Source organism: Petaurus breviceps, unplaced genomic scaffold, assembly GCF_028583685.1.
Source record: "Petaurus breviceps papuanus isolate PSGF00001 unplaced genomic scaffold, PetGlider_PUasm1.0 90994, whole genome shotgun sequence".
NCBI classification, from domain to species: Eukaryota; Metazoa; Chordata; class Mammalia; order Diprotodontia; family Petauridae; genus Petaurus; species Petaurus breviceps.
In genome coordinates, this window is record NW_027187393.1 from 6,888,170 (window position 1) to 6,902,881 (window position 14,712).

Below are 14,712 nucleotides of genomic sequence, written 5' to 3' on the forward strand. Positions count from 1 at the left end.
TTTCACTCTCTGCCTCTCTCTCTATCTCTGTCGCACTACACACACACACACACACACACACACATATATAAATATACATATATGCATATTATATATGTATATCTCTCTCTTTTTCTCTCTCCTTACTGCCCCCTCCCTGCTAGGACCTTTCTATCTCTCTTCTTCCCTCTCCCTGTCTTTTCCACTTTCTTGATCTGTCTCCTTCATCTCCATCTGTCTCTCCTTTTTTACAGAGCTGGTTAAAGTCTTACGGCTATCTGCTTCCTTATGATGCCCGGGTACCCACGATGCCCTCAGGGAAGGTCTTGCAGTCAGCGGTCACCACTATGCAGCAGTTTTATGGGATTCCTGTCACAGGAGTGTTGGATCAGACAACAATCGAGTAAGATTCCCATGGGACATTGTGTTCCTTAGCTTTTCAGACTTCCCTCTGGACATGACAAGGCAAGAAGCCTTCCATGTTTTTCCTTCCTGCTGTTCTCACATTCCATGCCTGCTCCTTCCTCAGGACCCCAGGGCCTTCTTTCCTGTCCTTTTCTTTCTCCCCTTCCAGTTACCTAAATCTTTCAAGTTCATTGACTTAGCTCAAATTCTGTCTCCTCTGTGAAGTCTTCCATGCCTCTCCCCACATTGAACTCTCTCTTCTTTGAGCTCTTACCACCTTTATCCTCAGATCCACAGAATGGGTTCTTTTGTCCCTCACTCAACCATGAGCTCTGTGAGGGCAAGGCTTCTTTCTTATTCTTCTCCATATCCCCAAGTGGCATAGGCTTCCATATGCAGAAATAATCAGCCAATCAGCAAGCATTTATTAAGTGCTTACTTCATGCCAGGTCCTGTGCACTCATTAAATATTTATTGAATGAATGAATGAATGACTGTATGAATGAATGATCCACATGAATCCTTAACAAGTAAGAGTATTCCTCCTGTTATCAGATCTACCTATTAGAGCAAAAGTCAGGAGCTCTTTGGGAGACTAGCCATGCAGGGAATGAACAGAGTATGAAGCTACTACAATTATGAATGCATTTAGCATTCGTTTATCATAACGTATAATAAAATCAATACTTTTATATACTCATTAGATGTAGAGCTAGAAGAGAACTTGGAGATCATCCGATAGACTTTGTTCTGCAATTCCCTAATGAATTTATCATACATTTTTGTGTACAGTGCTCTTTGTTTGGTGTCTTATTCCTCCAACAGACTGTAAGCTTTGTGAGGGCAGGGATCCAATTTTATCTTTATTTTTTAAGATAAGGAAAATGGGGTTTGGAAAGGGAAGTGGCTTATGCAATGTCACACAGGTAGCAAATAATTCTGTTTTAGTATTAATATAATGATACTTGTCATTTATTTAGTGCCTTGCATACATGGCCTTACCTGATCCTCAGAATAACCCTGGAGGTTCCTGTCTCACAGTGTTATTATCTTCATTTTAGAGACAAGGAAGCTGGGGCTTGGAGGGGACACAGTGATGTTCCCAGTGTCACACTAGTAGTAAATGGCAGAGCCAGGACACTAATCCAGGTCTCCTGGCATCCAGTGATCGCACCTGCTGCCTCCTTTAGTGATACCAGGAGTACAAGCTTCACTCCCAGGGACTATTATCTCCTTTGAAACTACCACTCCTACAAGGCTTTAAGCTTCAGTTCTAGGTTCCTCTGGTACCTTGACTTGGAAGGTCCTTCCTGACACAGGGAGCCAAGGACACAACCTTCTCAGGGAGGAGAATCCACAAAAGAAGATAGCTCAAGAGAAGGATACATATGTAGCCTGAGATAATGCATCTCCTACCTCCTTGATTTTGCATTGGTTATCTCTCAGGTCTGGAATGTTCTTTACCTCCTCTTCTTGGAACCCCCAATTCCCTTCAAAGCTTATCTCAAATGCTTCCTCCTACAAGACCCCCCCATCCTCCCAATTACTAGTATTTCCCCCACAAATCTCTTTGAATTTATTTTGTATGTAAATATAATAATTTATTTATGTAAATAAATAGCATAAGGACAGTTTTGTTTTTGTCTTTACTTCCCTGATGCCTAACACAGAACCTGGAACTTAGTAGATACTTAATAAATGTTTTTTGAATTGAATTAAGAAAGTCAAGAGTCAGGAGTACTGGGTTCTACCTCTTGATGCTGCCAGTAAGAGCAGTTCACTTCCTCTCTCTGGGACCTTGGTTTTCCATCTAGAAAGTAAGGGCGATGGAGTCGATGATCTCGAAGGCCCCTTCCAACTCTAACATTCTATGACTGAGCGTAAGTCTGGATCAACTGAGGCTACCTTAAAGAAGCTGGGGCTATTTTGAGTCCTGGTATGGTGCAACACAGCAGAGCCTTACATGGCAGGAAGATGGCCACTGCTGAGGGGCCACCTGGCCTTAGTTTCTTCTCTGTTCCAGAAAGACACAGGCACATTGGCTGAGGTTCAACTAAGGGCAGTCAGATGGTGGGAGGAGGCAGAGGGGATGATCTGGGTAAAGAAGAAAGCATCTCCCACTTGCCTGTCTATCAATCATCAGTTTTCTTTCTGGTGCTTTTGGGGGTGTGGGGAAAGGTGAAGGCTGAGCATTCTCCTCATTTTGCAGATGAGGGAACTGAGGCACAGAGAGGCCTTTCAAAGTAACCCCCAGATCGATCTAGGGTTAGAAGAAGAAGCTCAGGGATTGACAAAGGAGCTTGACTAACGATCTAAGGTCTGTATTTAAAAGGCATTTCCCCCCACAGCAACCCTATGAGATAGAGTAAATATTATTGTTTTTATTTTTTTGGTCTAACCCTGTGGTTTCATCAGTGTAAGGAATTTCTGGTGTGGAAAACTCCAGGCTCAAAGACAGCTGGTGGTCTAGTGGTTAGAGCACTGGTCCTGAAATCAGGAAAACCTGAGTAGCTGTGTGGCCCCAGGCAAGTCCCTTCACCTCTGTTGCTTCAGTTTCCTTGACTATAAAATGGGGATGATAATAGCACCTATCTGCCAGGATTATTGGGAAAATCAAATGATATGATATTTGTGAAAAGTGCTTTGACACATAGTAGGTGCCATGTAAATGCTGATTCCTTTCTCCTTCTCCCTGCTACTGTCAGGACCTCATCTATAAACTTATAGTCTTAGCCAGTTGCTCAGGTCACTGAAAAGTTAAGTGACTGGCCCATGGCCACCTTGCTAGTAGGTGTCCTAATTCCAAGGCTGGGTCTCTAGCCACTATGCCATGAAGGCTTTCAATACAGGTATTATCTCGGATTTACAGATGTGGTGAAACTGAGGTCTTCAGAAGCAGTTGGGTGATGTGGTGGCTAGAGTGCTGGGCCTGGAGTCAGGAAGACTCATCTTCCTGAGTTCCAGTGTGACCTCAGCCACCTAACTAGCTGTGTAAGTCACTTAACCTTGTTTGCCTCAGTTTCCTCACCTGTAAAATGAGCTGGAGAAGGAAATGGCAAACCATTCCAGTATCTCTGCCAAGAATACCCTAGATGGGCTCATGAAGTTTGGACACAACCAAAAACAGCTAAACAACAATGTAGAGGGAGGGTGACTTGCCTAAGGTCATAGTTCATTTGTGATGAGTTGGAACTAGAATCCAGGTTTGCCAACTTCCAGCCTGGGGTTCTTAGGTATCCTATTGAAAGCTGGTCAGTTTCCCCACATTAAGCACCTACTATGTGCCAAGCCCACCTTCTAATGCTTTTCTTCTGTTGATCATTTCAAATACATCTCACCTGCAGTTTGCTTGTAGATAACTGTTTGCATGCTGCCTCCCTCATTAGACTGAGCTTCTCGAGACCTTTCTTAACTTTCTTTGCATCCTGAATGTTTAGCACAGTGCCTGGCAGATAACAGGAACTTAGTAAATGTTTATTGACTGACTCACTGACTATTGGGTTCACAAACATGCAGAAGGTATGCTATGATCTCCCAAGGTTTACAACCCAGCCAGGGAGACTGTGGACCTAGTCAGCTCATGAAGAGGGGAACAGACTATAATTTTCAGATAGAGGTTGCTCCCAATGTTGGGGTGGTGGTTGTTGTTTGGTCATTCTTCAGTTTTGTCCAACTCTTCATAAACCCTTTTGGGAGTTTTCTTGGCAGAGATACTGGAGTGGTTTGTCCTTTCCTTCTCCAACTCATTTTACAGATGAGGAAACTGAGGCAAACGGTGTGGAAGGGTCTTGCCGAGGTTCACACAGCTAGTTAGTGTCTGAGGCCAGATTTGAACTCAGATCTTCCTGACTCCAGGCCTGGCATTCTGTCCATAACATCACCTAGCTGCCCCAAGATTTAGGTACCAGATTCATGTGTCTTCCTCTGAAATAGACCCATAGAGAGAGAAATCAATGGATAAGATTAACCATATGCAGAAATCACCAACTTGAAGAGATGGTTTAGGAAAGTTCTGCTGACCTTATGAGAGTAGCAATCAATCAACAAGTATTTATTAAGTTCCTACTATGTGCCAGGCACTATACTTAGTGCTGGTGATACCAAGATAGACCGAAACAGTCCCTATCATAGAGAAACTTATAGGTTACCTAGGTAGACAACCTGTATGTATGTAAGTGCATCTAAAATAGTTACAAGGTAAATACAAGTTAATTTGGGGAGGGGGGGAAAGGGAGGGAAAACCACTAGAAGCTGGGGTAGGAGACTAGAAAGAGCAAAGTATTCATGTGGAAAGAAAGTGGTGCTTGAGCTGAGTTCTGAAGGAAATAAGGGAGTCTAAGAGCCAGAAGTAGGGAGCATTCAGGGCAACTAGATGATCAAACTCCGGGCCTGGAGTAAGGAAGACGTGAGTCCAAATACTTCCTATAATAATGTCAACAAAAATAACATGGAAAGGAAGCCAAACCCCTAATGACCACTCAGCCTAGGAGAACATTGCCCTCCTTTCTGTAGAGGGGTGGGGTGCTGAGGGTACTGAAGGTTGCATGCATAATAAGAGCATATCAGTTATACACACACACACACACACACACACATACACATTTATATGTATCAGTTGGTTTTGCTTAACTGTTTTTGTTACAGAGGATGGTTTATTGGGGATTAGGGGGCCTACCTGGAAATGTCTGGGATGTACAAACAAAAGGCATTGATAAATCTTATTATTATTATTATTTAAAGCAATCAGGATTAAGTAACTTGCTCAAGGTTACACGGCCAGGTGTTTCTGGGTGGTTGCTAAGTATCTGAGCCCAGATTTGATCCCCAGGTCATCCCGACACTGGAGCCAGTGATCTTACTCTCTGAGCCACCTGGCCACCCCTATTATTATTATTTTTGAAAGAATTGCTAGGTATCTTCTCAAATTAGAACCCACTTCTACTCCATTCCCACCTCCAATGGATAGAACTAGGGACAAACCAGCACAACCTTATTATTTTATAGTACCATAACTAGGGCCAACTATAATACAATGGAAACTATCATAGTTTTCTCAAAATCCTTCCCACAGGAGTCTTACCTTGATGGGGTGATTTTGGGGAGTCCTTCACAACCTGGCTCTAACCTCTGTTTCCAGAACTCTGTGGTCTAGCCAAACTGGCCTTCTTGCTGTTCCTCACACACATCACCCATCTCCCTACCTTTTTATTAGCCTTCTTTCATGCAAGGAAGGAAGGAAGGAAGGAAGGAAGGAAAGGAGGGAAGGAGGGAGGAAACAAGCATTTATTAAGTGCCTACTGTATGTCAGACACCATGCTAAGTCCTTTAAAAATGTGGTCTTACTAGGGGGTGACTAGGTGGCGCAGTGAGTAAAGCTTCAGCCCCGGAGTTGGGAGGACCTGAGTTCGGTTCCAGCCTCACACACTTAACACAAAAAAACTAGCCATGTAATCTTGGGCAAGTTACTTAACCCCAATTGCCCTCCAAAAGCCAAAAAAAAAATGTGGTCTTACTTGATCCTTGCAACAACCCTGGGAAATACATGCCATCATCATTATCATCATCATCATTTTCTAATTGAGGAAACTGAGGCAGAAGCAAAGTGACTTGCCCAGAGCTCACTCAGCTAGTGTATGAGGCTGCATTTGAACTCGGGTCTTCCTGGTTCCAGTCTCAGTGCTTAATCCACTGGGTCACTTAGTTGTAACATCCCCATATCAGTTTCTTAGACAATCAATGTCCCTGGAGTGGAGCATGACAGCACAACTGGATGGAAATTTCCCCTTAAGAATAGTTAGCTCCCTGTGTTCTGATTCTCCACTTGCCACGTAACCTTCTGACTCTTGTAATTGGGTCTCCCGAGTGGAGCAACCCACCAGAGGAAGAGCCCAGAGCATTTAGGTGGGGCTGGCACTTCAGCCAGCCAGGAGTGCTTCTCAGCATAAGTTAATATGCTGTCCTCTAGTTTATTAATTAGTCTTGTGGGGTTGGTTAGTGGAAGTCTGTTCTCCAGAACCTACTCTACCTGGGCAAACTGACAGAATTCGAGTTCCTGAAGGCCAGCCCTCAGATTCCATGACAAGCCCCCCATATCCCCACTCAAGGCATAGACTCTCCTTGCCACCTGTACCAGGTCAGCTGTATCAGGAACAACCCAACACCAATGCCAGAGTGCCCATGGTCCTGTGCACAGTGCTGCTTGTGTGGGCTGCAGTGGTAGGGCAGGGCATGGGAGGAGAACCTCTCCTCCCTTCAGAATAGGACCTGGAAAACTACACTAAGTAATGGGAACCAGAAGAGCTACAAGTTTTTTCTGAAAGACAGGAAAGCATTCTTTTACTAGGTCTAGGCTTTTACTGTGTGCCCTTGAACAAATTGCTCCCTCCTCAGTATCTTCCTCTATAAGATTAAGGGCAATAGCATATCCCACAATTATGGTTACAAAGCCCTCTGCATTTATTATTACATTTAAGCCTCCTAGAAGCCCTGTAGCAGAGGCTGAGCAGGTATTATTATTCCCATTTTACATATTTGGACACTGGCAAACTTCAGTGCTTCATCCAAGGGCATAGCGATCCATCAATCAACAAGCCTGCTATAATTCAGAGCCTACTGTATGCCAGGCACTGTACTAGGCAGCAAGGATACACAGATACATAACAACAATAACAATAATAGCTAGTGTTTACATAGCACTTGAATGTTTGCAGAAGAGTACTTTATGGCAGGTGCTATTATTATCTCCATTATATATATTTACTTTTTGGAGGGTGGAATGCAGGGCAATTGGGGTTAAGTGACTTGCCCAAGGTCATACGGCTAGTAAGTGTTAAGTGTCTGAGGCTGGATTTGAACTCAGGTCCTCCTGACTACAGGGCTGTTCCTCACACACATCAGCTCTATTCACTGCACCACCTAGCTGCCCCCATCTCCATTTTATAAATGAGGAAACCAGACCTGAAAGAGATTAACTGTTTTGCCAGGCGGTAGATGTCTGAGGTATGCTGCCATTAGACCTCCTAGCTGCCCAAGTCCTTACCCTCAAAGGGTATTCATGCACATGTATGACTAGATGCCCATACATTATAAGTGCCACAGGAGGATCTTATAAAATCATCGATTTAGAGCTAGAAGGGGCCTGAGAGACCATTGAGTCCAAAGCCCTCGTGTTACAGATGAGGAAACTTAGGCTTGGCCACCTAGTGTCTGAAGTAGAGATCTGAAACCAGGGCCCCTGACTCCCAAGTTCCAGTGCCCTGTCATTGATGCCACTCAGATCTCGGCTTCCCATCTTCCAGGCCTGTGCTCGTCTTGTTACTACATGACTTTGCCTCCTGCCTTTGGTGCCTGTCTCTTAAGCTCTTTGGCCAGTGTGTCCGTGTATGCTCTCTCTACCCAGGTGGATGAAGAAGCCTCGCTGCGGTGTCCCCGATCACCCCCACCTGAGCCGCCGGCACAGGAACAAGCGCTATGCCCTGACGGGGCAGAAGTGGAGGCAGAAGCACATCACCTACAGGTAAGCACTGCTCACTCTCCCCGGGCTCCTGCCTGATGGGTCTGGATCCACTCTCACATCCAGAGGAGAAGGTGGCTCTTGGGGCCCTGGAGCTAACTGTGATCTGATGCTCCCCCTGGAGATGGATGGAGGCAGGGCTCAGGGGGGGTAGAAGGGCCGCAGATGTGAGATGTGGGAGTTAGTAGGTCAGCGGACTCCCATCTGCAGGAGAAAAGTCCCTTTTCACCAAATCTCTAATTTTGGGTGCACAAAATGGAGTTGGACTAGAGCCACTAGACAACTAAGACTTTTCCCATCTCTGCACCCTGTAAGTCACTGATTCTGCCCCAGCCTCTGACTTGACTGGGGTCCCATGCACTCAGCCAGGAGACTCTGTTTAGGAGAATCTGAATCTGATAGGACCTATGCTTGGCTACCTCCTATCCCTGACTATCCCCTAGCCCTGCACCCTACCAATCCCACCCTATATAGGGAAGGTGCGGGACTGGGCTCCAGCTCATGCTGGGATCTGATAGGCCTGATCTGGGGGTCTATCACAAGGCATGATTCTGGGGGTTGCTGCGTCTAGGTCAGAGAGCATATCTTCTGAAGCATTCAGCGAGGGTGACTGATATACTCCAAGGACTAGAGATCATGTCATTGAAAGATTGGTTGGAGGAACTAGAGATGGGTAGAGAAGACTTAGTGGAGGGAGAGGAGTTTGGGGGAGCCCTACAATTGCTGTCTTCAAGTATCTTAAGGATTGTCTAAGAGATATTCTAATCAATCCAGGGAGCAGAACAAGGGAAAAAATAGATTTTGTCAGGGAGGCAGATTTCCATTCCATGGAACGGAGAACCCACTGAAAATGTATGTTGCCTAAAAATGCAATGAGCCATCTCGGGGGTGAACCTTCCATCACTGGAGGACTTCCAGGAGAGGCCGTTAGAACACTGAAGAGGAAATTTTTGTTCAGGTACCAGTGGGATTTGATGACATCTGAGATGTTCCTTCCAGTTTAGATTATGTAATTCTATGACTGGAAGCAGGAACTGGATAAACTTAGGTTCCCCCAACCCACCCCCAGGGCTCAAGGACAGGGTCCTGACTGGACATCTCCAGGAGCTCTGACCAGAGCCCACAGTTAGCCACACTTTTCCCACAATGGGAACATAAAAGGAACCAAATAGAAAAAACTTGGTTTCTGTTCCTTAAGAGGCAGAGTGCAGGGGCAGCCCTGGAGTCAGGAGGATGTGAATTCAAATCCAGCCTCAGACACTTGACATACTCTGTGTGACCCTGGGCAAGTCACTTAACCCCAATTGCTTTGCCTTCCCCCCTCCAAAAAAAAAAAAGAGGCAGAGTGGAACAGCTAGGGAGAGTCTTGGAAACTGAATCAGGAGGTTTGGGGTGGGGTCCCTTGTCTCCCACTAACTTGCTATGTGAGCTTGGGCAAGTTCCCTGAGCGCTCTGGGCCTCACTTTTTGTCTGCTGTAAATAGTAGTATACTAGCTCACATTCATATTAGCATTCTGAGCTAACAAGTATTTCTATATACCATCTTATTAAAGCCTCAAAACAGCCCTGTGAAGTAGATATTATTATCTCTGATTTATTGATTAGGAAACTGAGGTTTAGAGATTAAGTGATTTGCCCACGGTCACATGGCCAGCAAACACTCTTAGGCAGTCTTTGAATAGGGAACCTCCTGACCCCAAGATCAGCCTACCTTCCACTCTACCCAATATGCCTCCTGATAGGTTCTAGAATACCATACCTTCCCCTCCCCGAGGATAAAATGAGATGTGACTCACTTCAAGAGGGTTTAATCTGATAAACACCTTTGAGAGGAGGGAGGAGGAAGTGGATCCAGAGAGAAAGGAGGAGAAAGGGACTGCTGCAGGAAGGAGAGGTTCAGCCTGGAGACAATTAGGCCTTATCCTCATGGCCTTATCCTTAGCCCTGGGGAGGGTCTACCTCACCCTCACTGACCTTTTCCTTTCTCACCAGCATTCACAACTACACCCCCAAAGTAGGCGAGCTGGATACACGGAAAGCCATCCGCCAGGCCTTTGACGTTTGGCAGAAGGTCACTCCTCTGACGTTTGAGGAAATTCCCTACCACGAGATTAAAAGTGACCGCAAGGAAGCTGACATCATGATTTTCTTTGCCTCTGGTTTCCATGGGGACAGCTCCCCTTTTGATGGTGAAGGGGGATTCCTAGCCCATGCTTACTTCCCTGGCCCCGGGATTGGTGGAGACACTCACTTTGACTCTGATGAGCCGTGGACACTGGGGAACGCCAATCATGATGGTAAGGCCTGTCTCAGGCACAGGGTGTCAGTCTCTCCTTATTCAGGGGGAATATACTAAGGGCTTGAGGGATGTGGTGAGGATTAGTCATGATCACTTCCCTTGTGGAGATGCCTATCTAAAGAGTAACATTTATTCAACAAATATTTATCCAGCAGTGCCCTGTGCCAGATACAGGAAAGGCTACAAAAATAGAGACATGGCCTCTGCCCTCATGAAACCCACAGTATGAGGGAGGGGTAGGTTTGGTAAGGGAACAACACACACACACACACATAAACACACACACACCCCGAATTATAATACTAAATAGAGCACCGTCAGGGCACAAGAAAGATACACCCAGAGTGCTATTCAGATTCTGAGGAAGGAAAGAGCATTTCTGCCTGGGTGATCAGAGAAGGCTTCAGGAATGGGTACTATTTTAAGTGGGTCTTAAAGATAAGGTAGAAAGAACAATATAAGAATATGAGATCAGTTGAAGGAATTGGGGGATGTTTTTAGCCTGGAGAAGACCTAAAGAAGATATGAGAGGTGTTCAGGTGTCTTCCAACTCTGACATTCTGTGTCTTTGGAAGTGTGAAAGGCTGTCATGAAAGGAGATTCGGCTTCTTGGCAGAAGCAGGAACAGGACAGGGTTGCTGAAGGGTGGAAGGACTCAGCTCCATGTGAGGAAAAACGTTCCTAACAATTAGAGCTGTTCAAAAGTAGAAGTTGCTGGCCCTGGAGTCAGGAAGACCTGAGTTCGGTTCCGGCCTCAGACACTTAGCACCCACACCAAAAAAAACTAGCATGTAACCTTGGGCAAGTTACTTAACCCCAATTGCCCTCCAAAAGGCAAAAAACATAAAATAAAATTAAAAAAAAAAACAAAAATAGAAGTTGCCCATTACTGGAAGTCTTCAAGCATAGACTAGATGGCTGCTTCTCAGGGACATTGTAGGGGGATTCCTACTTCAAGCAGAATAAAGATGTAAAGATCTCAGATTCTATTGTTCTATGATATGAATTGGCCTCTGCCTCCATCTTCTGTGAACTGTTAAAATAATCTTACAAAGCAGAGTCCTGACCTCATGGCTCCCCACCTCAAGAATCTTCGCTGACTCCCTATTTTCTCTATGATAAGACAAAGCTGCTTTGATAGGTCTTGAAAGACCTTCAAAGTTCAGCTCCAGACTATCTTTCCAGATTGATTGAACATCACCCTCTTCCTGTGCCCTGTCCCTGTCCCCCGTTTCTTCTCCCCCCTCCCCACCTTATGATCCATCTAAACATATCATCCCCTTTATACAACATTCCATCTCTCAGTCCCATGCAGGCTTTTCCACAAACTGGGGATACACTTTCTCCTTCCCTCCCTACCCTTCTTAGAGTACCTAGCTTCCTTCAAGGTTCAGGTGATCTACTTTTTCTTTTTTCTCATAATTGTTTGCATTCTCTCCCCTCCTCAAATTATTTTTGCAGTCACTTATCTATTTCCATGTTCTCTTCTCTAAGACAGTGGTTCTTAAGCTTTTTGGTCTTAGGACCCCTTTGTGCTCTTAAAAATTATTGAGAATGTGCCAGAAAGCTTATGCTTCTGTGGGTTATAACTATTAATATTGGTTGTATTAGAAGTTAAAATGGTTAAGTTTTAAACATTTATTTCTTCATTTTAAAATAAGCATAACATTTCAATGAAAATAACAATTTCAGAAACAAAAAAATTTAGGGAGGAGAACGTTATTGTTTTACATATTTTTGCAAATCTCTTTAATGTCTATCTTAATTGAAGACAGCTGGATTCTCCTAGCTTTTTCTGCATACAGTCTGTTGCAAGAAGTTGTTTTGGTTGAAGTATCTAAAGAAAACCCAGCCTCACACAGATATGTAACTGGATAAGGGAGGAGTTTTCTAACAGGCAAATAATATCAGTATTATTATGAAGATGGTTCTGACCTTGCAGACCTCTGAAAGGACCCCAGACCACACTTTGAGAACTGCTGGCCTAGGAGAATGGAATTCCTTGAGGATGGGGGCCTATTTTACCCTCCTCACCTAAAGGTGCCTTACAGTCAGAAGATGCTTAACAAATGCCTGCTTGGCAGTCCTCATGGTCCAGGACTTTGTCTCTGATAAGATGCTAACTGAGAAATATACTGTACCAAGAGCCAGGCCTGGAGTCAGGAAGATTCATCTTCCTGAATTCAAATCTGGCCTCAAACACTTACTAACTGTGTGACCCTGGGCAAGTCATTTAACCCTGTTTGCCTCAGTTTCCTCATCTGTAAAATGAGCCGGAAAAGGAAATGGCAAACAACTCTATTATCTCTGCCAAGAAAACCCCAAATGGGGTCACGAAGAGTCAGATATGGCTGAATAACAAGAAGAAATATACAATGGGAGGCCCACCTTTTTTACCATCATCTCATGTATCTCACATTCCCATGTCTCAGATGTCCTTTAGTAACGTGCTGTGGTTCTGTCACTCAGTTTTGGGGAAGCTCTTTTATAAGGGACAGACAGATTTTCTCATGGGTGTGTCTCACAACCTACCTCTGAAGAAATGTCTCGGCAAGCCTATGTGAGTAGGGAATGTGCTCCAGGAGCAGAGGCTCTGAAGGACAAGGCAGGAATGAACTCTTTGAGCATATGACATTAGGGAGCCAGTAGGTCTCGAAGTGGATTGAGCGCTGGATTTGGAATGAAAAAGACCCGAGTTCAAATTGTGCCTCAAGCACTTAGTAGCTATGTGCCCCCTGGGCAAGTCACTTTGTCTGCTTCAGTTTCTTCATCTGTAAAATGGGAATAATAATAATCACTCCTGCCTCTCCTGGTTGTTGTAAGGATTAAATAGCAAAATATTTGTCAAGTGCTTAGCAAACCTTAATATAAATAAATACTGACTCTCTGCAGGAATACTGTAAATTGAGGGTGGGGTAAGAGGCCATTAGACAAACCCATCTTTGCCACCTCTTCTGCAGTGGCAGATCCGTCTGTGTGCCAAAGTGTGTGAAGAGGGAGCCCTGGAGCTGTGCTGCGCTCCTGTCTCCCACCCTCAGTCCCCTTTGGGCTGGGTCTCTCTGGGCTCCTGGACGGTCCTGAGAGTCTCCGTGGAGAACAGGGATTGGCCACCTTTGGGGTGTTTGCTGGAGGTGGTGGATGCCATGACTTAGTCCAGGCTGGCTCTGGCCTAGATCATGGCGATGCTGATGCGTGCCACTGAGGCCATTCCTCACTTCCCTTACCCAGGTCTAACCAGCTGTGTTCTTGATCTGGAATAGCTGCTAGCACTAGGCCCAGAGTCAGGAAAACCTGAGCTCAAATCCAGCCTCAGACACTTAGTGGCTATGAAACTTTGGGTAAGCAACTTCACCTGTGTTTGCCTCAGTTTTCTTACCTGTAAAATGGGGACAGTAATAGTACTTCCCTCACAAAGCTGTGAACAAATGAGATAGTATTTATAATATGCTTAGCACAGTACTGGCCTGGCACATAGTAGACACTATAGCTATCATTAGTTCGTGGGGAGGAGGCCAGCTTCAGGCTACCTATAGAATTGGATAGAAAGATGTCTTGACAGGCAGGACTACTGGTGCCTCTCTTAGCTTTTCTGGGACTCAGTTTCCCCATTCTTTTACCAATATAGGTTAATACCTCAACAACTTAGCCTTAGAGAGTTGCTTTAGACTCTGAGATGAAGTAACTTGCCCAAGGTCATACAACCCGTATGTGTGAAGACCTGAATCCGTGTTTTCCTGGCCCCAAAGCTGGCTTTTATTCATCACATATATTGCAGTATTTCTGTGAGGTTAATACTTATAGATATTATTATCATCTCTATTAAACAGACTTAAAGCTCTTTTAAGCTCATAGTAGTTGCATGACTTACCCAGGGTCACACAGCTAGTAATTAAGTGTCTGAGGAGAGATAGAAAGCATGAGCATTCACCAGGGTGTCTGCACATGCTGAGGTAAACATTTTCACGGGTTGCTGCCACCCTCTGATTGGAGGGCTGGAGGGCAGAGCCATGAATTCTTCCCCAAACCTTCCCTTAGAGGGTTAGAACTTTCCAGCTAACTTCTCCTTCTCCATCTCCTGGGCTTCAGGGATACTCTCTGATGTTCTTCTCCCCTCCTTTTATGTCTTCTCCCATTGGATTGTAAGCTCCTTGAGGGTCAGGACTGTTTCTTTTTCTTATTTGACTCCTTAGCACTTAGTACAGAGATCAGCTTATAGTAGGTGCTTAATAAATGCTTATTTACTTCCTCCCTCAAGACTCCTGATAGGTCAGGATTCCTTCTTCTTCAGACCCTTTTCTTTGTTTTTGCAGTGAAGCACTTCTGTTGCTTTTCCATCCTTCCTTCCTTCCTCCCTTCCTTTTTTCCCTTCCTTTCCTCCCTCCCTCTTTTCTTCCTTTCCTCCTTCCTTCCTTCCCTCCCTCCTTACTTCCTTTCTTCTCTTCCTTCCTTCTCTCTCTCCACCATTCCTTCTTTCCTTTCCTTTCCTTTCCTTTCCTTTCCTTTCCTTTCCTTTCCT

The 14,712-nt window shown here is 44.9% G+C and overlaps 1 protein-coding gene across 1 annotated transcript in view; it reads left to right on the top strand.

Moving 5' to 3' along the window:
- Positions 1 to 200: 200 nt before the first annotated feature.
- MMP24 (matrix metallopeptidase 24) overlaps positions 201 to 14,712 on the top strand; it is a 54,118-nt gene continuing 39,606 nt past the window's right edge. Inside the window, exons 1-3 of the mRNA XM_069077544.1 lie at positions 201 to 382; positions 7,784 to 7,900; positions 9,890 to 10,194. Of these exons, the coding sequence (XP_068933645.1) occupies positions 288 to 382; positions 7,784 to 7,900; positions 9,890 to 10,194 (517 nt within the window). The 5' untranslated portion in view covers positions 201 to 287. The remainder of the gene's footprint in view (positions 383 to 7,783; positions 7,901 to 9,889; positions 10,195 to 14,712) is intronic.